Here is a 24,927-nt window from a genome sequence, read left to right as displayed (position 1 = left end):
GAGCCTCAGCCAAAGTACCAGGTTTGAAATAGTGAACTGTCTGTGTCACGCAGAATTTCTTGAAACTGTCTCGTTGGTGCCAGGTGCTTTTACCTTACCCTACCCTCCCTAAACCCCAACAGCCGTAACCCATAGATTTGGCAAGAATATGGCTGTGCATTTTCCCCATATTCCTTATATGTATCCAATTCATTCAGATCTACACCTGGAGTTTATATGGTCCTGTCCAGAAACATCCCCTGACCATACTTAAATGACAGTTTTACCACGGAGTTTCTCTGCCATCTTTGGTTTTACTCTGACTCAATTCATTTAAATTGTGTGACAGACTGAAACGGAAACGTGTTCTCAAACATACCCCAGTGTTCCGTCTGCCTTAGCCAATCGTTTCGATTGATAGAGACACACGAGTCTCAACTGACCAATCAGGTTACATTTCGTTACAACCACCATCCAATCAACGATAAGCCTACATGCGGGCCCCAATCCATTTTCAACCTTCAGTAGTGCTTTTTCTGTCGGGGCACCTTCAACCATTGACTTTCGGAAATACAATAAATTATATTTTCTCCACAGACATCATGTCCTTTCTGACTACAGGTATCAGCAGGTTAGCGCCAAGACTCCTTAATTCAAAGGTAAGTCGAGGCAAAGAACATATCCCAAGTAGGGTGGGCGCGTCAGTGTTAGCTGTAACTATAGTAGTTTGCTTGCATTTCAACTAACGTTAGCTAGCTAACAGTAATATTTTCGTCAGGAAAAAATGTTGGTTATTTTCAAGCACATTCATGTACGCTAGTAATGGCTACACATTGCCACACAGTTTTGGTGCTTGGCAACGATGGTCCTCTTTCATGTAAACGATGTTTGTGTTGGCACTAGCGCGTTTCGTCAGTTAAGGTTATCTGCGAGCTAGTCAGTTGACACAGGAGATGGCACATGCTAGTTAGCTACGATTAGATAGCCTGAGGAGGGTCATGTTTGACAGTTAGGTGTCTATCCTCTCACATGGAATTAAGTTGAACTGCACTCTTGAATAATCCAAAATCTTTACTATTTCTTATCGCTAGCTACTATTACTGCCAACAGTGGCAAGTTAATTGGCTGGCTCGTCAACATGCTCATCCACATCATTTTATTCCCCTTATTTGACCTTCAGCGCTAACATGTCCATTCATAGCTATTAGCCAACACAACAGCAACTTTCTAGGTTTGTTCATTTCCAGGTGTTGTATTATTGCTACGTCTCCATCTTGCTAGCAATGTAGCAAGAATGGTAAAAATGGTTTCCACGAGTTCATCCGACTCTGGGGAAGTAGATAAAGGGCCTCATGGCCAAAATCCCGAAGTGTCCCTTTAATTTAGCTATCTAATAAGTCTATGCCTGTGTCACGCTTAAGAACACACATTGTTTAGAATTCTGTCTTGTGTTTGTTTCATAGAGGTCCGTATTGATTCCTGGGTGCCACTGCTACCTTCCTGGTTAGGCGTCAGATTGTAACCTACAGTACTGCTTAATCAATTAGCCTCCTGCCCAGATATTTCTATTGCCAAGACAGATGACACATCACAATAATCCCCTTCTTTGGACTGTGCACCTTCAACTCCTCCGACAGAGATGATGCCTCAGGATTTTGTTTCTGAACTTTGTACAGAGTGGAAATTCCTTGTCAATTATCCGAGCATTGCAGTTAGGAATCTTTGAAATGTCTTTGATTTACCAGAACCTGTCATTATATCAGCTAGAATTTGATGTTCAGGGACTGTCATTTGAGGGAATTTGTAGGATATTTCAGTATGACTCCCAGTAGGCCTATCCAAGGGAATATATTATCCATTAAAGCAGACCGCTTCAGATGTTACATGTTGTAATTAGACATATGCATAGTGATTTAAGACGGTGCTTGCCCATTAAGAAACTTGGTTGCATTTCTTCCTAGTTCCTTTGTCGGCGTTGTCTTTTAAAGGTTTGTTGGCTAGCCTGTTCAATACCTTGTCTATTTCAGTTCTGCCAGATGGTCCTCTTATCCCTTCTCCAATCTCTTTTTGTGCGTTCTCTGCCAAGGATTCTTTGTCCTCCTGACTGTCATCCATGATTGTGCTACTATTTAAAAAGGCAGGTCCTGCTTGTTTCCTTCGGCACAGACAGTGGGTCAGATGGCTTGCATACAGAGCAGTCCTTCTCAGATACTCCACACAGGCCTCTCTTAGATTTTTCTATGGTTGATGTTGGATTGTAGCTGGAGTTTTTGCGTAAAGCCACAGGTGATGTTAAATCAGTAAGGATGTTGATTGCCCTATCTATAATCCAGGAATGGCACTGCTCTGGAGTTAGATATCTAGGCCAGGGCTCATAAACTACATTCAGTGGCGGGCCAATTTATTATTTTTGTTCTCGAGCGGATGGTCAGGGGGCCGGAACATAATTACATATCTCTCTATTATGCGTGGGAATACTTTGTAACAGATTTCCCTAATTAAAATTGCTTGGGGATGTTTTGCAGGTGTTTTTTACAGTCTTTTAATGTCCAACAATAAAAATATGAACTTGGGGGGGGGGGGGGGGGGTAAAATTACTTGTGGCACCAAATTCTGCACGTGGGACAACAGTTGGAGAACCCTTACTTTGTATTTAACGAGGCAAGTCCGTTAAGAACAAATTCTTATACAATGATGGCCTACACCGGACAAATCCGGATTACACTGGGCCAATTGTGCGCCACACTATGGGACTCCCAATCACGGTCGGTTGTAATACAGCCTGGATTCGAACCAGGTTGTTTGTAGTGACGCCTCTAGCACTGCAATGCAGTGCCTTAGACCGCTGCGCCACTCGGGATATAGGCTAACTGAGGAGCAGCAAGCAATCAGGATTTCATGATACTGTCAGCTCAATGATTCAATTAGGCCTAGTTTTAGTAGATGCAGGTATTACAGTTTGGAAATTGGAAAGCAGACAACTCTGGTTTTTGACCATATATACTCAGGCTGATGTTTTCTGATAATTGCATTTTCCTCTGCAGAATGTCACCTGCATCCTTGTGGCGTCCAGACATGCCAGCTCCTCAACAGTAAGCACTATCAGACTACCTCTTCAAGAGAACTCATCAATTTGCCCTTTATTATCATCATTGTTAATAAAGCATGATGTTAATCTGTTTTAATAGGGGTTGACAAAAAGAGTTTCCCTCTCTGTTCTCTCTGTCATTATGTAACATGCGGAGAACTTTATAAACCAGTGTCTTTCAAGTGAATGTTTTGGATCTAATGTTTGTTTGACTAACACAAAAGTGCACTAGGGTCTCTGTAGTTTTCTTTTTATATAGGCTGTTTTTGAATTGATGTAATTTTTGACTAAGCTTTTAATGAGACATGTCTGTGTTTTTGCAGAATCTAAAGGATGTTCTAACAGACCTTATTCCAAAAGAACAAAGTAGGATCAAGACCTTCAAACAGCAGTATGGAAAAACCAACATTGGATCGATCACTGTTGATATGGTAAGTAACTGACCCATATTCACTAACTCAGAACCTGATGTTGGTAAAACCATACAAGAGAATCAGAAAGGCTTTTGATGTAGAAATAAACCACCATACAGATCAGAGAAACCATGGTATAACCGTTTTCTAAATTCCACCAGATTGGGTCTGATGTTGCCCCTCAACCATCTCCCTTTTAGCATACTAGAGGTCATGTGATGTCACATGTCTAAGCCAGTTCCCTGCCAGCTGAGCACAGTCATAGCTGAGTCACAGCTCTTGCCTCACACACCATTTATCACTGCAGGCTCACTCCAGGGTCACACACACCTCCGCTTTGCCTGTGTCATCCACGCATGTTTATCATTCACATGACCTCTTCACCCTTATTATGCCTTTGAAGAATGCAGAAGGATTAGGGTCATGGTTCATCTGATTCCTTACGCATTTGATTTTAGAGCCTCATGCTATTTCTGGACTGGTCAAAGAGCAAATCAGTCTAGCCTTAATTGAGCTTTCTGTACCGAATGTAATTTGTTTGTTTTTTGTGTTGTTTTACAGGTCTATGGTGGGATGAGGGGCATGAAGGGTCTGGTGTACGAGACCTCAGTGCTGGATCCTGATGAGGTGTGTTTCCTGTCCTCACAACACACACAATCCATTAAACAGTAACACCCATTAATTAATTGAAGTGTTGACGCTGAGCACCATTAACCTTTGTGTGTAAGCCATATAGGCACTTATCTAAATTGCTTCTGATCACATGCATTGAATTGTAAAATAAATTGGTGTCAATGGAAGTGTTATCTCACTGGTCCTCCAGTAACCTCAGCTGGTGGCAGTTAAGAGTCCTAGAATGTTAAGATATTCCAAATAATTATGTTGATAAAGCTGCATTTGCAGTAACTACTGCCCCTTTGTTGTGGTTTGTTGTGCCATCATTTTAGACTATGCTCATTTGCCATATATGATGACTATATTAAGCATGACTCCTTGTACGTCCTGTTCCTTTCATTAGGGAATCCGTTTCCGGGGCTACAGCATTCCGGAGTGTCAGCAGCTGTTGCCAAAGGCTCCAGGAGGTCAGGAGCCACTGCCTGAGGGCCTCTTTTGGCTGCTGGTCACAGGACAGGTCCCCACAGAGGAACAGGTGTGAAGGGGATAACACTGGATGGGCTAGGGTTAGAATGGGAGGAATTTCCTATGTTATTACATACTACAAGCAAGTTATTTTATGGTTTAGGAGGAAGGCATGACAACAATCGAGTTTTACTTTTGTTCCTGATGACTCACATTGAAGTTCTACAACTGTAGCCATGTGGCGGAGATTTATAGTGTTTGGGATTAAAGAACATTTCCGTTCTGACTTGTGGCATTTTTATTGTCCCTATTTGAACCCGCCAATCCTATTTGCATCCCATCTTTTCAGGTGAGCTGGTTGTCCAAAGAATGGGCTAAGCGGGCAGCACTCCCCTCCCACGTGGTCACCATGCTAGATAACTTCCCCACCAACCTGCACCCCATGTCCCAGTTCAGTGCTGCCATCACAGCTCTGAACAGCGAGAGCAGCTTTGCCCGGGCCTACTCTGAGGGCGTCAACAAGGCCAAGTACTGGGAGGTGAGTCACACACACAGAATCTTCACAGACCTAGTATTTGAAATTTTTCACATACTTTGGCTGTGTCTTGATTGAGCTTGCCTAGCAAAATTAATAACAATAGTCCCGAAGGTGTAAACTTTGCACATCTGGCCCTCTAGGCGGGCTAAAGCTGACGATCAAAGTACTTGAAAAATATAAAATACCATTTTAAAATCCAGGTTTGCATTCATTATATTGCAGTACAGTCAGGTGTGGGTAAATAGATTAAAGCAGAGGGTGATGCTGGATGGATGAGTCATCCTCACTAAAGTGCTTTTCAAGTGTCTGTTCATTCTTTAATGGCAAATCTTAACATGCACACCAGGTCTCCCTTGAAAAAGAGCATATATTTTCCTCAACTTCCTTGTTAGAATAAGAGGCTAAAATAAATCAACACCGTTTCTTGCGGGGTGCAAGGAATTACATCCCTAGAATTCGACAGACAGTCTAGAAAAAGCTCACAGACCCAAATGTCAACAGAAAATAACTACACTAGCAGAAGTAATTGTGTGATTTATCATGTCGTTCAGTTAGATCCTGTGGGAGATGGTCTACTGACTGTTGATTAAACTACCTACTCTATTCCAGTTCATCTATGAGGACTCCATGGACTTGATTGCCAAGTTGCCGTGTGTTGCTGCTAAGATCTACCGTAACCTGTACCGTGAGGGCAGCAGCATTGGCGCCATCGACTCCAACCTGGACTGGTCCGCTAACTTCGCCAACATGCTGGGCTACAGCGACTCTGCTGAGTTCACTGAACTAATGAGGCTCTACCTTACCATCCACAGGTATTGTACTATGGGCCAGTTTCAGATTAAGCTGAAGAATTTCCATATTAAGTAGGTTATTTTTTTCAGGACTAGGTTGAAATTGTCTGGGAAACCAGTCTTAAGGACGTACATTTCAACCATTATTACCATCTAGGTGTTTTTGGGCCATTGACGGACCCAAAAATGAACGCACGCCAAATGCGGGTAAATTTTGGCATTGGTGGGTAAAGATGTCTATTTCACCAGCCATGTTGGAGGGTGGTGTGCTCAGGGTTCCACAGTGAAGCGTTTCACGTAAAATAGAGTTAGAAGTTAAGTATGAGCTCATTTAGCTGTTTTCAAAGTGTTTGTCCTTTTTGTTTCATGGCTGGCAGCTAATCGCACAAAGAACTACGAATCCTATAATGTATATCCCACTTAACGCAGCAACACTGCCTGGTTGGGAAGCTGTGCGCACTGAAGATTAATTTTTAGAAGAGCTTCTCGTGAAATTTGGTCTAATTGACTAAAGTCTACTAAAGGGAGTGTTTCTCGGCTATTTACATTGTTTTGTTCAATAGCGAGGTTGTTTTTCAATGTTTGAGTTTGCTTCAACTGCTAGCGACGACGCATCGGCTACTAGTCCGATGCTCTCACAGGCACGCTGTGACTGACGACTCGAGTTTAAATCTTACTCCACAGACACTAGGATGCGATAATCCAGCACCCCATTGTGACGTGCTGTAGATACGTGGCTCTGAGACCACCATCAGTGGGGGGACACAGCCCCGAATGCTTACCTCCCCACAATTCCCAACCAGAGCGTCTCCGGTACGCATCCTCTATTCAATTCAAATCAAATCAAGCTTTATTCATACAGCACATTTCAGACATGGAATGCTAGACAATGTGCTTCACAGGGGGAAAAAATCATTTAAAAGAATGAAAATCAAAACGGATATATTTACTACACAACAAACATAAGATGATTAAAAAACAAACGGAATAACAATAAACTAAGTTGAATGTGGTGACGGTTGGAGAAATGACTTGAGCTGTGCTGAGAATTTTGAAAGGTATGAATGCCAACGGTCCAATATTCAAGAACATTGCTGTGCGTAGGCATACATGTGTTGGGACTATGATAGAGCTTCAAGTGGTTCCAAATGCCACGGTAACCCCCGCCCTTAAAGGGGTAGCTGAACATTTTTGTCTTATTAAATGTATATTTTAGTCATTTTAGCAGACGGTGTTATCCAGAGCGACATACAGTTAGTGCAATCATCTTAAGAAAGCTAGGTGGGACAACCACATATCTGAGTCATAGTAAGTACATTTTTCCACAAAGTATCTTTCAGCAAGGTCAGTGCTAGTAGGGGGGGAGAGTCAGAGCTTTTAATTTTTAAATGTATTTATATGTTTTGGTTAAAAGGCTCTGGTCACTTCTTACTAGTAATACATTTTATTGTTTTAGAGACATTACTAAGCATGTTAATTTTTGGCAACAAAAACCTGCCACAGTGGTTGGTGAACCAAAAAGTTAGTTTCAGGCCCTGGTCATTGAAACGCGCTATACAAAACCCATGTATTCATATTAGAATGAACCATTATGTCATTGATTTATTTGACTTTTGGGGGGCAGCCATTTTGTCTATTAAATTCTGACATTGAAGGATAGAGAATTGTGAAACCCTCAAATGTATGTTCTCTGCCCTCTAGTGTTCATATATTGCACTTGACAGAACAACAATTCATTGTTAGACACAATTAAAAATTGGATAAATCTGTATTTGAATATAGGTCTGTAAAAACATTAGTAATTTACTGTCAATTCCAATTTTGTGATGAATAACATAGTAACCAACTGTCTCTGGGGTTCCTGTTTTAGTGACCACGAGGGAGGTAACGTCAGTGCCCACACCAGTCACCTGGTGGGCAGTGCTCTCTCTGACCCTTACCTCTCCTTCAGTGCTGCTCTGAATGGGCTGGCTGGACCTCTGCATGGGCTAGCCAACCAGGTCTGTCAATCCTGTCCTCTGCTCCGCTAGAATTTACATACTCTTGACTCACTGACCTGCTCTCTCTTGGAGTCATGAGTGGATAGATGGATAGACATGATCCTTATAAACATCATAAGCAGTCATTGAGTGGCATTATAATAGTATTTCTGTTTTAGCCTTGCTGAGGTTATTAGTGTTTCTCATGCATTTCTCTGTGTGCCCTGTAGGAGGTGCTGGTGTGGCTGACGGCCCTGCAGAAGGAGATGGGAGGGGAGGTGTCTGATGAGAAGATGAGGGATTACATCTGGAACACACTCAAGTCTGGCAGGGTAAGAGATGGGTCAAAACATTTGGCTTCACTACTATGACACATATTGCCTTACCCACCAGTGACAGCCTTATGAGGCCATATGGCATCACTAGTGTGGTTTTCAGTTCCATAAAGTATTTGCAATTCTCGGTTTCAAACATCCCTTGCGTTAAGAACCAGTTAACCCGGAGAGAAGGGTAAACCTTGCTAATCACCCTTCACACCCTCTCTCACCCCCAAAGGTGGTGCCAGGCTACGGGCATGCTGTCCTGAGGAAGACTGACCCCAGGTACCAATGCCAGCAGGAGTTTGCCTTCAAGCACCTGCCCAACGACCCCATGTTCAAACTGGTGCACCAGCTCTACAAGATTGTGCCCCCAGTACTGCTGGAGCAGGGCAAGGCCAAGAACCCCTGGCCCAATGTTGACGCACACAGTGGAGTGCTGCTGCAGGTGAGAGAGATGTTCTCCTTAACAATGTCCTATTGTACTGTATATATTGTCATGTAATACAGATCTGTTTTTTTGGACCACCTTGAATTTGTAAGTGGGCTGTTTGACTGGTCAGTGTTAGCCAGATGTGTTTTAATCAAAAGCATCACAGCACATATTAGCACCTGTGAGTTCAGCCTTTCAATCATCACTGACCTCTGCAACAAACATTTGATCTCTCCCTGACCTCTCTCCTTCTCCGCTACAGTACTATGGGATGACAGAGATGAACTACTACACTGTGCTGTTTGGTGTGTCCCGAGCTCTGGGTGTGTTGGCCCAACTTATCTGGAGCCGAGCCCTGGGCTTCCCTCTGGAGCGCCCCAAGTCCATGAGCACAGACGGACTCATGACCCTGGTGGGGGCCAATAAGTCCGGCTGAAGATGAGGGGGAGGAAATACCGTGTGCAAGTGACGCGTTTCTACATCATACTTCTGTGTTCATGTCCCTGGTCTTTTGAATGGGCTTCAAGATAATATCATCAAATTCATTAAAACGACCATTGCGCTACATTTTTGCTCATTTGAAGACCATTCAAAAAGCCTAGAAGTTTTTTTTTTTTAACTACAAGGCTACTTGTCGCGTCACTTGCATGGCGTATTTCAAATGAAAGCTGACCTTGCCCCCATCCCCATGGAAGAGATTCAAAGAGACGGTACACTTAAAAAAAAAAAAATTAATCCAAAAAGGGCTTCTTAATATTTACATGATTTAGCGCAGGCACGTGCACAGATAGAAGTCAACCTATGCCCAGCTCCTGTCCCTTGGCCCTCCCACTCGCCAAGTGCCCTTTTGGGTTGTGGTATAATTTTATTTTTTTGTATAAAGTTTTGTTCTGAACCCATTGCCCGCAAGTCGGTGTGACGTTGTCAAGTTCACCCACCCCGTCCGTTGGTTGCCCCTATTGGTCTGCCCTGTACAGAGCTTGCGCATGCCAGGTTGCACCTTTATCCCAGACTGCCCTGTACTGAGATTGTGTATGCTGGTCTCCAAACATGCATGGCTTGAGATGTGGCCACTGGTCGAGTGTGTGTAAATGTCAACAGTACTACCGCAGCAGCATAACATTTTGATTAACATCATCAATATTCGGTCTGGTTGGCTGATACGTGCAGCAGAGAGAGGCAAAAAGACGGAGAAGAACGGTTGCATCAATGACCCTCGCTCCAACCAACTCCATCCCTTCCTCAGTCGGCAGCATCACAGGCAGTCTAGATGCTCGCTAATCACCATATACAAAAATATCCACAAAAGCCACTTGCCAGCCATATATCTTGAGTTAGAAGATAATTAATATTATTTCGTTATTATTTAAGAGCATTGAAGATAAATCACAATCATTAAAAAACAATGGAGCTAGCTAACCAGCAGGTCAATCAATGATCTGCTGACAACTCACCCTCTTTTCCCCATGTCAATCAGGAGGCACTGTAACTAGCTTCCTTACAATATGTGATGAGTGAGTGTTTTGCAAAAATTAATGTCTATGCTCAGATTTGGTAAAATGTTCACTAGAGGCAGTTGGCATGTTCAGAATTTTAAAATGTGAATTATGAGTTGTTTTTTTTGGTGGGGGGGACACTTGCCCCCTGAAAGGTCTGTGCATGGCCCTGATTTAGTGTGAGACTGTGTTAGGTAGGTAATCATGTATACACTTCACCTGCCTAGAAATTACAACTATAATTTATTTCCAGTGTTCTCTAACCCCATGCCTCTGGTAATGTGGCCTGGACTGCCCCACCTCGGTATTAGTTTCCACCTACCTCTGTTCCTCAGACTCAGGCCACTTACAGTACAGTAGGCCAATGCAGTCTGCTGGCATCTCATCCCCATGTGCCTGTGAGGACTGGGCTGCACCAACTGATTGAAGATGTCAAGGGGCTTAAGTTGTATGCAATCCAACCTGATGGCTCTGTTTTACCATTGTTTCACTCTGAGCAGTTTGATTTCCAGGCTACATAAAACATGTAATTTTATGTGGGTAATTAGAGAAATCACAAATTGTCATCACTTGAGTATGTCTTACATCTATATTTAACTTGAGCGGTAGTTTGACATCAAACATTTTTGCTAACTTAATAAGGATGCAAGTAACTTTTAATTTGAGTCACATTTTTCTGCTGATGTTTGCTGAAGTGTCAATATTGTCTGGAAAGTCTTGCCTAATCTGAACCAACAGGGAAATATATTTTTTGTTGTTGCCTGAAACCCTCACGTTTCTCTATGCAATTTCTCCCTGACTACTCTAGCAGTAGCTACACTCCAGTAAAGGAAAAAGGTTCAACCTTGTGAAAGTATCTAACTTCTTTTGAAGATGTTTAATATATCCAAGGAAGAATGCAAATCAGTTAAAAAAAAAATATATATATATATATATATATATATATAAAAAAGGTACTGCCCCTTTAAATCTTTTTGTCTCACCAGATTCCCTGACTTCAATGGATTTAACCTTGAACACACCTCTGATCAAAATAACCTTTTTTTTGTTGTCATTCAACTTGTTTTACATTCTTTCCTTTCATTTTCTGTCTGGGCATCTTTTGAAATGTAGGATTGATATGTGTAGGTAGGAGCATATGATCGAAGACCTTTGGTTGTAACCTGGAGTACCCAAAGGCCTGATAGTAATGCCATAGACCTATATATTTGGAGAATTGAGAGAAGGACATGGTGTTCTGCTTTTTAGTATGTGCTTGAACATAAGTATGCAGCCAAGAAGAGCTTTTTATCTGTTGTGGTCCTGTCTAATTTTGGAGTATAATGTATGTTGTTAATTATGCGCCAGAAGAGTGCTTCAGTGATTTGAGCTGCTACTCCAAAATAGGAAAATAGAAATAGGAAAACCTCTATTTTGATTTAATCCTTTTTTAGAGGTTTTGGGTGTTGACTGAATAACCATGTAATGTATAGAGAGGATAATCCTATAGTGAGTACATCATTTGTAGTTTTATTTATACTTTGTATATAGTTATAAATATGTATAGCTTGAATGTATGAGCTCCTACGCAACCATATTGCTCAGTCATACAGCTGTGTGACTTCCAACCAACCTCACTCATCACCATATTTCAGTTTTACATGTTTTGACAGTTACTCTTACAATGAAGTAGATGTACGTACTCTGGCTGTCTTGTAAATAAATCTATTGCCCATTTGTATGGGCTTCTGCTGCTGCTAAGTGGATGTTTGCTTTGACTGATTCAAGCTGGCTCTCAGGCCCATAGCAGCAGTTGGTCCATAGCAGCTTTCCTTGCCTGCTTCAATATAGGATTATCAACACTCCATCTTGTGTCGCATCAGTGGGACCCTGCTCACTTGAAAAACAAAATAATCCGTGTTTGACTTTTACTTCAATTTTATATACCTTGCTTTTGTCTCTTGGGTTTCACATTTTTCAGTTTTTTAATTTTCTTAGTTTGTGTTGTGGAACATCTGTTTCTGATCAAAGCAGGTGTAGGAGACTGAAACCAGGGAAGAGCCATTGAAGTTGGATGCATTTGGGAAACTATAGCGGGATGGGGCTGGATAGGTCAAATGGGAGAAAGGAGCCGAGGACAACAAAAATGGAAAACCAATAAATGAGTTTAACACTTGGTGTCATGTGTTTGTTTTTAATTGTGTGTAAAGAGGTTGGAAACTGACTAGCTTTATTCAATAACAGATGGAAACTTCAAAAGTCACTGGTAATCCATTCCTGGATGACTGTACATGATAGGATTTTGATAGTCTGGGATTTCTAGGTGTTGAAATGAAGGAATATACTGTGCATGTAGAAGCACACACAACCAGCCGGTTTACCATAAGGACAGTGTCAAATCTGCCCAGCAAGTCTCAGCTCTGCCTCTGAAGAACTGCAGTCATGAGACCAGCCAGAGGATAATGTTACACACACTGAAACAACCAATTAGTGTCAACCGCTGTTGCGTAAGGGCCAACTGTAGTCATGAGGCTCTGTTTACAAGGCTTGATAGCTGAATTATTAACAAGGAAGTGGGGCTTTTAGTGAACTTTATTTAATGTCCTCAACAATCAATTGATATTGTTCTGGTTAGGTGAAGTATCATGCAAGTAATTGTTTTTCTTATTTTGTGATTTGAGTGTCATGGATATGGTGGTTTACAGGAGATTTGTAATAATAGGAAAATAGGTATTTTAACTATCTCCTCTGTGTCGTTATTAATAACTGGCCCAGATACCAACACGCCGCTCTCGTTGCTTGCGCTTTGGTTTCCTTTTGAAAAGGCCGCATCACACTCACCCCTGCACGTCCCTTGCTACATAGCGACAAACCAAGGCATTCTTAAGAGTCCCCACAGCTCTACACCACCTGCCAAAGTTTTCTAACTTGAGCAAATCCCAAAGGTGACCTGAACAGCTTGCTACATGCCACAACTTCTGAAAGCAGTGATTTATGGCTAGATTACATTACACTCCCATGATTCTCAAAAAGTATATAGTCGGGAACAATCCCATTTTATTTTTTTAAACAACTCATTTACGAGTGGTGGAAATATCTTTGGCTCTATAACTACATTGCATGCACACCTATTCCCAATATTCCATTGATAACTCATTTTGTATTGAGCAGTGTCCAGTTGCTCATTGTCAAAACCAGAATTTCTAATGGAAAAGAAAAGGAGAGCACAGAACACTGTAGTGTTTGCTGTACAGCTGATACCATAGCTACAGGTGGAAATGCATACACACTAAAGTATGATTAACAGGCAAAACAACTGATCAGCATGCAAAACTCAAACAGCATACTATGCTCATACACTCTATGGGTCTCAACACCCATCTGTGCATTATTGCTCACTTAGAACTAATTGAAATAATAAGTAATGGTAGGCCCAATTATGAATACAGTAGGATGATTCATTCCACTTCCATTTACAATACACACAACATGCACACAAATGCAATTGCCTTACATTCACACACACTTAATGGTTTCATTTTCCATATCCAGTCTCTTACAGCTCACTGATAAGAAAGGACTGGGTAAATGAATGCAATATGGCATCAACACCTAGCTTTGTGGCTTGTACTACATTGCTTCTACTTGTCAAGTGCAATTAGATTCAAAAGTAGTACTACTACCTGTGTTTGATGCCGGAGGCTGGATAAAGACAGGAAGTTGCTTTGAAGTATTGAGACATTTCTTATGAGTCCGGGATTCTTGCTGTAATAACAAACGAATAGTCTTAAAATACGTACACTTGCTTCCCATGTTCACCTTTCATGACACCTGAGAGTAAATGCCACCATCATAGCAGAGGGCAAATACATACCGGTATATTAAACAAAATCGGTTTGACTGAGCCCTTTGTTATTACACGTGAACTAAAATGAAATTCAAATGTATTCCCATTAAAACAAAGGCAAAACAAACAGAAATGCAATTCCAAAGAAAATATCATACACAAGTAGCCATATTGTGCATGCATAAATAATTGCAATACTTTATCTTGTTTCATTTATGAACTCGCTAGGCAGCTTGTGTTGACACTTTATAGAATTTTCACAGCTCCTGTTCTCCATATTTACATAAAGCTTAACATTGAAGACAATTTAATGTGCTTAATGTGTGTAAGGTGCAAATGACCAATGATTGTTTTAATCTATGAAAAAGCGAGCACTTTAACAACATTCTCTCTACACACACAGGAAGCAGTTGGCTTGCTATTTAAAAAAATATATATAATAAATAATTTTTAAAAAGCACTTATTGGTATAAACAATACATTTCAAATATATTAAAAACAAAAAAAGGGCCAATCTGCAGTTGCTGAATCCATTTTTGGACATATAATTAGTTTGATTCTTGACAAATAACTTAAACACCTCACGAGCTTACCCCATCAGAAACCAAAATATAAACTTGTTTTATTACCAATGTTTGTAAACAAGCAAACAAAGCAAATGTAAAAAATACAAATAACTGTATGGTTAAAACTATCATTTTGATATCATGGATAGTCAGTCCATGTATCCATAGATCTGTCTATGAATTTGAGAGTAGTTACATTTATCCAACCCAATCCCTCAGCTTTTTACCGAAACAGTGGTTGGGGAGCATGCTTAAATTGTTATTGTTTCAACTATGGATTGCCCCTTTAAGATATATTCATTTTACAGGATTGGATGACTAGAACCTAGCAGTGGACCTGCACCTGCACCCACTCTTCAGCAATCTACAGTGTCTAAAGCAGTCATATACTATGACGTACTCAAAATGGTCCATGTCATTCGTTCACTCAATAGTGTCCTGCTCACACAGCAATAAATTCCATCTATTCTGATTTGCGTAGTGGCTTTTTTGTTTTACAATTAGACTTAGAAGGATTATTATTTTAAAATTGTGCACACACGTCAATGCAACAAGGGGTCTGTGCTGAAGAGTGTACCCTTGTGAGGAGGTAAATGGCAGCTTTTTACAAGAAAATGATCCAGGCTAGGATATGGGACTGTCAAGTCAACTATAGTTGTGTAGGGTGATAAGCCAGGCTGATGCCCACACTGATTGCTTGGTCCTTACTCTATAATGTGAGGAGGATGCACTAGTGGCAGCTTAGCCTGGTCACAGATCTGCCATCACAGATGGTCCAAGATCGCAGAAGAGCTGTTTGTCATGCCAATGTGACCATAGGAGTTGGCAAGACGGCACAAACAGACCTGGGACCAGGCTATTGGTATCTGGGCCTTGGTGGTAATGGAGACTGAAGGCGGTTGATGGGGCATGTAGTGTCCTGCTGCTCCAGCTAGGTGATACAGGGGACTGCCAGGGTGAAGGTGCAGGCTGGTTTGGGGCAAGGGCACACAATGCCAGATGGACCTCACGTTTGGTGTACCTCATGGAACATTAATTCCCGTGGGACGCAGGTCTGTGGGCCGTAGAGCGTGCCGGCCCGGCGCTCGAAGGCAGACACATTCTTTTTTACCACCTCGTCAAAAAACACAGTTGCTAACTGGGAGTGGAGCAAGGAACGGAACTCAAACGAGATCTGTGTGGCAGGAAGGAGGGAGAGGGTAGAATATCAAATCAGAGAAGACAAACAAAAGAGAAAAAGGAAAAACAGAGTAGAAAGAGAAAATACACTACATAACCAAAAGTATGTGGCCACTTGATCATAGGAACATCTCATGGGCATTAATATTGAGTTGGTCCACCCTTTGCTGCTATAACTATCCACTCTTCTGGCTGTGGGGACTTGCTTCCATTCAGCCACAAGAACATTAGTGAGGTCGGGCACTGATGTTGGACAATTAGTCCTGACTCGCAGTCAGAATTCCAATTCATCCCAAAGTTGTTCGATGGGGTTGAGGTCAGGGATCTGTGCAGGCCAGTAAAGTTCTTCCACACCAATCTCAACAAACCATATGGATCTCAGTTTGTGCACCCATTGTCATGCTGAAACAGGAAAAGGCCTTCCCCAAACTGTTGCCACAAAGTTGGAAGAATAGATTAGTCTAGAATGTAATTGTATGCTGTACTGTTAAGATCTCCCTTAATTCGAACTAAGGAAGTAGCCCGAACCATGAAAAACAGCCACAGAACATTATTCCTCCTCCACCAAACTTTACAGTTGGCACTATTCTTTGGGGCAGGTAGCGTTCTCTTGGCATCCGCCAAACCCAGATTCATTCGTCAGACTGCCAGATGGCAAAGCGTGATTCATCACTCCAGAGAACGCGTTTCCACTGCTCCAAAGTCAAATGGCAGCGATCTTTAAACCACTCCAGCCGATGCTAGGCATTGCGCATGATGATCTTAGGCTTATGTGCAGCTGCTCATGAAAACCCATTTCATGAAGCTTTCGACGAATAGTTATTGGGCTGACGTTACTTCCAAAGGAAGCTTAGAACTTGGTAGTGAGTGTTGCAACTAAAGACAGACGATTTTTACGAGCTACGAGCTACGCGCTTCAGCACTCTGCGTTCCCGTTCTGTGAGCTTGTGTGGCCTACCACTTAATGGCTGAGCTGGTTGCTCCTAGAGGTTTCCAGTTCAAAAGTCACTGAGCTCTTCAGTAAGGCCATTCTACTGCCAATGTTTGTCTATGGAGATTGCATGGCTGTGTGCTAGATTTTATACACCGGTCAGCAACAGGTATAGCTGAAATAGCCAAATCCACTAATTTGAAGGGCTGTCCACATACTTTTGTGTGCATATATATATATATATATACACATTGCATTCGGGAAAGGATTCAGATGCCTTGACCTTTTCCATATTTTGTTACGTTAAAGCCTCGTTTTCCCACGTCAATTTACACACAGTACCCCATAATGACTAAGTAAAAACAGGTTTTTAAAATATTTTGCAAATATATACAAAATTAAAAACTTAAATACCACATTTACATACGGTTGAGGTCAGAAGTTGTCACACTTAGGTTGGAGTCATTAAATCTCGTTTTCAACCACTTTCTTGTTAACAAAATATAGTTTTCTCAAGTCGGTTAGGACATATACTTTGTGCATGACAAGTCATTTTTCCAGCAATTGTTTACAGACAGATTATTTCACTGTATCACAATTCCAGTGGAAACAACTTGGAAAATTCCAGAAAATGTCATGGCTTTAGAAGCTTCTGATAGGCTAATTGACATTTGAGTAAATTGGAGGTACAGTGCCTTGCGAAAGTATTCGGCCCCATTGAACTTTGCGACCTTTTGCCACATTTCAGGCTTCAAACATAAAGATATAAACTGTATTTGTTTTGTGAAGAGTCAACAACAAATGGGACACAATCATGAAGTGGAACGACATTTATTGAATATTTCAAACTTTTTTAACAATTCAAAAACTGTAAAATTGGGCGTGCAAAATTATTCAGCCCCTTTACTTTCAGTGCAGCAAACTCTCCAGAAGTTCAGTGAGGATCTCTGAATGATCCAATGTTGACCTAAATGACTAATGATGATAAATACAATCCACCTGTGTGTAATCAAGTCTCCGTATGAATGCACCTGCACTGTGATAGTCTCAGAGGTCCGTTAAAAGCGCTGAGAGCATCATGAAGAACAAGGAACACACCAGGCAGGTCCGAGATACTGTTGTGAAGAAGTTTAAAGCCGGATTTGGATACAAAAAGATTTCCCAAGCTTTAAACATCCCAAGGAGCACTGTGCAAGCGATAATATTGAAATAGAAGGAGTATCAGACCACTGCAAATCTACCAAGAACTGGCCGTCCTTCTAAACTTTCAGCTCATACAAGGAGAAGACTGATCAGAGATGCAGCCAAGAGGCCCATAATCACTATGGATGAACTGCAGAGATCTACAGCTGAGGTGGGAGACTCTGTCCAAAGGACAACAATCAGTCGTATATTGCACAAATCTGGCCTTTATGGAAGAGTGGCAAGAAGAAAGCCATTTCTTAAAGATATCCATAAAAAGTGTTGTTTAAAGTTTGCCACAAGCCACCTGGGAGACACACCAAACATGTGAAAGAAGGTGCTCTGGTCAGATGAAACCAAAATTGAACTTTTTGGCAACAATACAAAACGTTATGTTTGGCGTAAAAGCAACACAGCTCATCACCCTGAACACACCATCCCCACTGTCAAACATGGTGGTGACAGCATCATGGTTTGGGCCTGCTTTTCTTAAGCAGGGACAGGGAAGATGGTTAAAATTGATGGGAAGATGGATGGAGCCAAATACAGGACCATTCTGGAAGAACACCTGATGGAGTCTGCAAAAGACCTGAGACTGGGATGGAGATTTGTCTTCCAACAAGACAATGATCCAAAACATAAAGCAAAATCTACAATGGAATGGTTCAAAAATAAACATATCCAGGTGTTAGAATGGCCAAGTCAAAGTCCAGACCTGAATCCAATCGAGAATCTGTGGAAAGAACTGAAAACTGCTGTTCACAAATGCTCTCCATCCAACCTCACTGAGCTCGAGCTGTTTTGCAAGGAGGAATGGGAAAAAAATTCAGTCTCTCGATGTGCAAAACTGATAGACATACCCCAAGCGACTTACAGCTGTAATCGCAGCAAAAGGTGGCGCTACAAAGTATTAACTTAAGGGGGCTGAATAATTTTCCACGCCCAATTTTTCAGTTTGATTTGTTAAAAAAGTTTGAAATATCCAATAAATGTCATTCCACTTCATGATTGTGTCCCACTTGTTGTTGACTCTTCACAAAAAAAAATACAGTTTATATCTTTATGTTTGAAGCCTGAAATGTGGCAAAAGGTCGCAAAGTTCAAGGGGGCCGAATACTTTCGCAAGGCACTGTATATCTGTGGATGTATTTCAAGGCCTACCTTCAAACTCAGTGCCTCTTTGCTTGACATCATGGGAAAATCCAAGACCTCAGAAAAATAATTGTAGACCTCTACAAGTCTGGTTCATTCTTGGGAGCAATTTCCAAATGTCTGAAGGTACCACGTTCATCTGTACAAACAATAGTACACAAGTATAAACACCATGGGACCCCGCAGCCGTCATACCGCTCAGGAAGGAGATGCATTCTGTCTCAGAGATGAGCGTACTATGGTGTGAAAAGTGCAAATAAATCCCAGAACAACAGCAAAGGACCGTGTGAAGATGCTGGAGGAAACAGGTGCAAAAGTATCTATATCCACAGTAAAACGAGTCCTATATCGACATAACCTGAAAAGCCGCACAGCAAGGAAGAAGCCACTGCTCCAAAACCGCCATAAAAGAGCCAGACTACGGTTTGCAACTGCACATGGGGACAAAGATTGTACTTTTTGGAGAAATGTCCTCTGGTCCGATGAAACAAAAATAGAACTGTTTGCCCATAATAATCATCGTTATGTTTGGAGGAAAAAGGGGGAGGCTTGCAAGCCGAAGAACACCATCCCTACCGTGAAGCACGTTGGTGGCAGCATCATGTTGTGGGGGTGCTTTGCTGCAGGAGGGACTGGTGCACTTCACAAAATAGATGGAATCATGAGGTAGGAAAATGATGTGGATATATTGAAGCAACATCTCAAGACGTCAGTCAGGAAGTTAAAGCTTGTTCGCAAATGGGACTTCCAAATGGACAAAGACACCAAGCATACTTCCAAAGTTGTGGAAAAGGGCTTACAGACAACAAAGTCAAGGTGTTGGAGTGGCCATCACAAAGTCCTATAGAATATTTGTGGGCAGAACTGAAAAAGAGTGTGCGAGCAAGGAGGCCTACAAACCTGACTCAGTTACACCAGCTCTGTCAGAAGGAATGGGCCAAAGTTCTCCCAACTTATTGTGGGAAGCTTGTGGAAGGCTACCCAAAACATTTCACCCAAGTTAAACAATTTAAAGGCAATGCTACTAAATACTAATTGAGTGCATGTTAACTTCTGACCCACTGGGAATGTGATAAAATAAATAAAAGCTGAAATAAATCACTCTACTATTATTCTTACATTTCACATTCTTAAAATAAAAGTGGTGATCCTAACCTAACCTACTGACCTAAAACAGAGAATATTTACTGGGATTAAATGTCAGGAATTGTGAAAAACTGGGTTTAAATGTATTTAGCTAAGGTGTATGTAAACGTCTGACTTCAACGCTAAGTATTCAGACCCTTTACACAGTACTTTGTTGAAGCACCTTTGGCAGCGATTTCAGCCTCGAGTCTTCTTGGGTATGATGCTACAAGCTTGGCACACCTGTATTTGGAGAGTTTCTCCCATTCTTCTCTGCAGATCCTCTCAAGCTCTGTCAGGTTGTATTCGGAGCGTCGCTGCACAGTTATTTTCAAGTCTCTCCAGAGATGTTCGATCAAGTTAAAGTCCGGGCTCTGGCTGGGCCACTCAAGGACATTCAAAGACTTGTCCCAAAGCCACTACTGCGTTGTCTTGGCTGTGTGCTTAGGGTCATTGTCCTGCCAGTCTGAGGTCTTGAGTGCTCTGGAGCAGGTTTTCATCAAGGATCTCTGTACTTTACTCCGTTCTTATTTCCCTCAGCCAAACTGGTCTCCCAGTCCCTGCTGCTGAAAAACATCCCCACAGAATGATGCTGCCACCACTATGCTTCACCGTAGGGATGGTGCCAGGTTTCCTCGAGATGTGACGCATGGCATTCAGGCCAAATAGTTAAATCTTGGTTTCATCAGACCAGAGAATCTTGTTTCTCATGGTCTGAGAGTCCTTTAGGTTCCATCTGGTAAACTCAAAGTGGGCAGTCATGTGCCTTTTACTGAGGAGTGGCTTCCGTCAGGCTACTCTACCATAAAGGCCTGATTGGCTGAGTGTGGCTGAGTGCTGCAGAGTTGGTTGTCCTTCTGGAAGGCTCTCCCATCTCCACAGAGGAACTCTGGAGCTCTGTCAGAGTGACCATCGGGTTCTTGGTTAGCTCCCTGACCAAGGCCCTTCTCCCCCGAATGCTCAGTTCGGCCGGCCGGCTCTAGGAAGTCTTGGTGGTTCCAAACATTTTCCATTTGATGGAGGCCACTGTGCTCTTGGGGACCTTCAATGCTTCCTCAGCACGATCCTGTCTCGGAGCTCTACGGACAATTTCGTCTAACTCATGACTTGGTTTTTGCTCTGACATGCACTGTCAATTGTGGAACGTTATATACCGTAGACAGGTGTGTGCCTTTCCAAATCATTTCCAATCAATTTAATTTACCACAGGTTGACTCCAATCAAGTTGTAGAAACATCTCAAGGAGGATCAATTGAAACAGGATGCACCTGAGCTCAATTTCGAGTCTCATAGCAAAGGGTGTGAATACTTATGTAAATAAGGTATCTTAAAAAAATATATATACATTTGCAAAATAAAAAAAATTAAAAAACTGTTTTCACTGTCATTTTTGGGTATTTTGTGTAGATTGATGAGGAAAAAGAACAAGGCTGTAACATAACAAATTTTGAAAAAAGTCAAGGGGTCTGAATACTTTCTCAATGCACTGTAGTGTAATTTTGTCAGACTGCTCACATGCAAAGGGTGTATGCACAAATAGAGAGCAAGATTAGAAGAGAGGTGGGCAGCATAAAATAAAGACAAGGGTCACAAGCTGGGGCTGTCATATTCACCGAAACGTCCACAGTGCAGGTGCGGGGATAACCAGGGATGCCAGGACTGAAGCGCCATATTGTCTCCAGGTGGTTGAAAAGTGTTCCGTCTGTGCACACCGCCTATCACAAAACAAACAATTATCATCATAATTCATGAAACCAAAATTAAGAGGGATAAGTAGGGTTGCAAAACTGTGTTCCAGAAATCCTGGTTGGAAGATTCCTGAAATCAGGAGGGAATAAGCAGGAACTCTACAATACTCCAACCAAGATCTCTGGAAAACCTGGGAATTTTAGGAAAGTTACTGGAATTTTTAATCCCAAATTAAGCGGAATTAACTTACTTTGACCATGTGGGGTCGCACCACACTGATCATGGATGTGTATCGCTCTACAATGGGTGGGAACCCCACCTCCAGCTGAGCTTTGGAGTGGCCTGCCCTCTTCATGATGGTCTGGGACTTCTTACACCAGGGGACAAAGAGTTTGTAGTCATCCACGTTGGCTACCACATCATACATCTCCAGCATAGAGTACCTGAAGCAGCATAGTAAGAGGAGTTTGAAAACAACAACATTACATAACTTAATAAACAACTTCCACTTCCATGTTGTGTTTCAAATAGAAAAGGCCCTATTAAAAAAAAACAACTTTAATATGAAATCTAGCCATGACTTCTTTCTATTCATGCATTCAAGCTCTGGTTTACCATGTACGTATGGAAATATAGTCTTACAATAGATTTTCTTTCATGGGTGGTACCGTCTTACCCCAGTATTCTCCGCTCTGAGTACTCCTTTCTCTTATTGGTGAACCCCATGAAGGTTCTGCTGTGGGGAACTGATGTCATCATGTCCCAGTCCTGCTGGTGGTAAAGCACTCTGGGAGTCCTGGTCATTACAATACCACATGACGACAAGTGTCTGATGGGGAAGGGAGACGAAAAGAGGAAATGTTGAAATACCACAACATCTAACAAATACCCTATTCCAGGCAGGCTTCCTGCCATTAGAGTCAGGGCAGAAATAATATATTGCCAAAAGGGGGAAGAATTCTCAGTAGTATCCTATCCGTCAATCTTTCGGACAAGCTAGCAGGCTAATATCTGAGTAAACACATGAATGGAACTATATGTAATGCGACCCACTCAGCCTATTCATTAGCCAAGTTCTGTTGCAAAACATTTTACTCCAAACTGAAAACGTTTTGCAAAGAAAATTTGAGTTTATATTGGACAAATGAAGGTAGGTCCCAACCAGTTTTCTTCCGTTTAGTTCCCAGAGTAAACAGTAAACGGTTTCCATTGCAAAACAATTTGCAACAGACCAAATGTTTTGCAACGGAACTCGGCTAATGAACACCCCCCCAGGGGTGAACCCCATGAAGGTTCTGCTGCGGGGAACTGATGACATCATGTCCCAATCCTGCTGTTGGCAAAGCACTCTGGGAATCCTGGTCATACACCCCTGGGGTGTATTCATTAAGTATTGTAAAGGAAACAGTTTACAGTTTAAGAACCAAATGGACGCAAACAGAGCAAACGGAACTAAACGGGGAGAGACCTACCTGAATTTGTCCAATAGAAACTCACATTTTCGTTGCAAAACGTCTTCTGTTTGGAGTAAACAGTTTCGGTTTAAAAACATTTTGCAACAGAAGAAACGTTTGCAACAGAATCGGAGTAATGAATACACCCCAGGTGCTCACTACAAATAACTGTGACAGTCATGGAAATAGAATTAGTCAGAAATAAGAATTACAAGGAGTAAGGCAACTACTTACATAGTGAAACAAATATGAAGGATAACACAATATGCATAGCCTATGACATGTGATTGAAAAGGGAACGTTTTAGTCCTAAATGCTAATTATACAGAAAGCACGTAATGTTCTTCAGAGTGGACCTTCATTATTTCAACCAGTGCTTGGTTGTAAACAAAAACCTGCCCCATGGGGGATTGAAATAGATGCTAAATGCGCACGTACAGCACTGATTGGTTGACGCTGTCACTCGAAATTATACATTTTCTAATCTCACCTGATGGTTTGTCTCATATGTTCTCTTGACCACGCGGTGTGACAAGGTGAGCGACCTGAGCCAACAGCAATCTCCAGAAATTCACTGAATGTCCGCACACCCATCGGCATTCTCCGGGCAGTTGTTGAGGCTGCCATTATATTTTATGTGGGTTATTTTACTACAATCTCAAATTGGAGAACGGATCATTGAATCTGTAGGTTACTGCTGAAAACACTGATTTTCGCCCACTTCGGATTGGCTATTCGAAGCAATTCACTTATCCAAATAGGCCTAGACGCAACAAAAAAAGGCCGCGTTTCGTCTATATAATAAAAACGTTCATAAAGTACTCTATTTATTCTAAGCTCGATTTCCTGGGTCGCTGAGGGTGCATAAATTGCGCTTTCGGGTTTTCCCATACGACGACAGCCCCTTAAAATATCGTCCTTCTCTGCGCTCAGTAAAGTAAACAAATACCGGTGTCGGTCAGGCCAGGGACAAACCTTACCAGAGAGGACGAGACTAAACGAGATGGTTTACTCTGCCCAAAATCTGTCCAAGAAAATAAGGCCACGAAGTGAATAATTTTTGTAGGGAAGTCAATACTTATTTGATCGAATATACGTTTCGTAATGGTTAAATTGTTACGAATGCACTGATATGTGGACACACGTGGCATTTTGCCCCCCCAAATACTTTATATTGGATATATGACGGGAAGGCCGTCGTTGTAAATTATAATTTGTTCTTAACTGACATGCCTAGTTAAATAAAATGAAAAAATATGCTTGTTCACATGCTTATCTGCCTTTTCGTTGGATAGAATGGTCCAAACTAATCTCGCCTCCTTCCATCTTTGATGACATTTATTTCCATTGTTAAGAGCGGTCACTCGACTATCTTGTCAATAGATGATATTTGACCGTACTGTTTTTCAGTGGTGGAAAAAGTACCCAGTTCATGTCATACTTGAGTAAAAGTAAAGAACTCGTTATGAAATGATTCAAGTAACAGTGAGTCACCCAGTATAATACTATTTGAGTTAAAGTATAAAATAATTTGGTTTTAAATATACTTAAGTATCAAAAGTAAAAGTATAAAGTATTTAAAATGTCTTATTAAGCAAACCAGATGGAATAATTGTTTTTAAATTTGCGGATAGCCAGGGGCACACTCCAACACTCAGAAACACAAAGCATTTGTGTTTAGTGAGTTGCCAGATCAGAGGTAGTAGAGA

At 41.6% G+C, this 24,927-nt stretch overlaps 2 protein-coding genes across 4 annotated transcripts; one reads left to right on the top strand and one right to left on the bottom strand.

The window, feature by feature from the left end:
• The first annotated feature begins 466 nt into the window (after window positions 1-466).
• On the top strand, window positions 467-12,271 carry LOC124045970 (citrate synthase, mitochondrial-like). The gene is made up of 11 exons (XM_046365832.1): window positions 467-638; window positions 3,024-3,071; window positions 3,391-3,498; window positions 4,042-4,107; window positions 4,499-4,630; window positions 4,910-5,098; window positions 5,708-5,910; window positions 7,760-7,889; window positions 8,099-8,200; window positions 8,424-8,633; window positions 8,881-12,271. The coding sequence occupies exons 1-11, from the start codon at window positions 474-476 to the stop codon at window positions 9,052-9,054; spliced, it is 1,527 nt and encodes a 508-aa protein (XP_046221788.1). The 5' UTR covers window positions 467-473; the 3' UTR covers window positions 9,055-12,271.
• Window positions 12,272-24,265, bottom strand: LOC124045971 (coenzyme Q-binding protein COQ10 homolog A, mitochondrial-like). 3 transcript variants are annotated; one of them, XM_046365834.1, is made up of 5 exons: window positions 23,709-24,265; window positions 22,441-22,593; window positions 22,015-22,207; window positions 21,689-21,790; window positions 12,272-13,858 (listed from the first exon to the last, which is right to left on the bottom strand). In XM_046365834.1, the coding sequence occupies exons 1-5, from the start codon at window positions 23,843-23,845 to the stop codon at window positions 13,742-13,744; spliced, it is 702 nt and encodes a 233-aa protein (XP_046221790.1). In that variant the 5' UTR covers window positions 23,846-24,265; the 3' UTR covers window positions 12,272-13,741. The 3 variants fall into 3 exon arrangements, with proteins under 3 accessions (XP_046221790.1, XP_046221789.1, XP_046221791.1); XM_046365833.1 differs by lacking the exon at window positions 12,272-13,858 and adding an exon at window positions 14,530-15,680 and having other exon boundaries at window positions 23,709-24,248; XM_046365835.1 differs by lacking the exons at window positions 12,272-13,858; window positions 23,709-24,265 and adding exons at window positions 14,530-15,680; window positions 23,453-23,676.
• Window positions 24,266-24,927: the final 662 nt, after the last annotated feature.

This window comes from Oncorhynchus gorbuscha, linkage group LG10 (assembly GCF_021184085.1).
Source record: "Oncorhynchus gorbuscha isolate QuinsamMale2020 ecotype Even-year linkage group LG10, OgorEven_v1.0, whole genome shotgun sequence".
Taxonomy (NCBI): Eukaryota; Metazoa; Chordata; class Actinopteri; order Salmoniformes; family Salmonidae; genus Oncorhynchus; species Oncorhynchus gorbuscha.
The sequence above is the reverse complement of the archived record's forward strand: the minus strand, read 5'-3'. Positions and strand labels throughout refer to the sequence as shown.

Bases quoted from the DNA above. Each gene is read 5' to 3' on its own strand.
- LOC124045970 (XM_046365832.1), top strand. From the start codon at position 474: ATGCGGGCCCCAATCCATTTTCAACCTTCAGTAGTGCTTTTTCTGTCG. The intron at 7,890-8,098 runs GTCTGTCAATCC...TGTGCCCTGTAG, and splicing joins TGCATGGGCTAGCCAACCAG to GAGGTGCTGGTGTGGCTGAC. The intron at 8,634-8,880 runs GTGAGAGAGATG...TCTCCGCTACAG, and splicing joins ACAGTGGAGTGCTGCTGCAG to TACTATGGGATGACAGAGAT.
- LOC124045971 (XM_046365833.1), bottom strand. From the start codon at position 23,845: ATGGCAGCCTCAACAACTGCCCGGAGAATGCCGATGGGTGTGCGGACA. The intron at 22,594-23,708 runs GTGAGATTAGAA...CTTCCCCATCAG, and splicing joins CATATGAGACAAACCATCAG to ACACTTGTCGTCATGTGGTA. The intron at 22,208-22,440 runs GTAAGACGGTAC...ATGCTGCTTCAG, and splicing joins TCAGAGCGGAGAATACTGGG to GTACTCTATGCTGGAGATGT.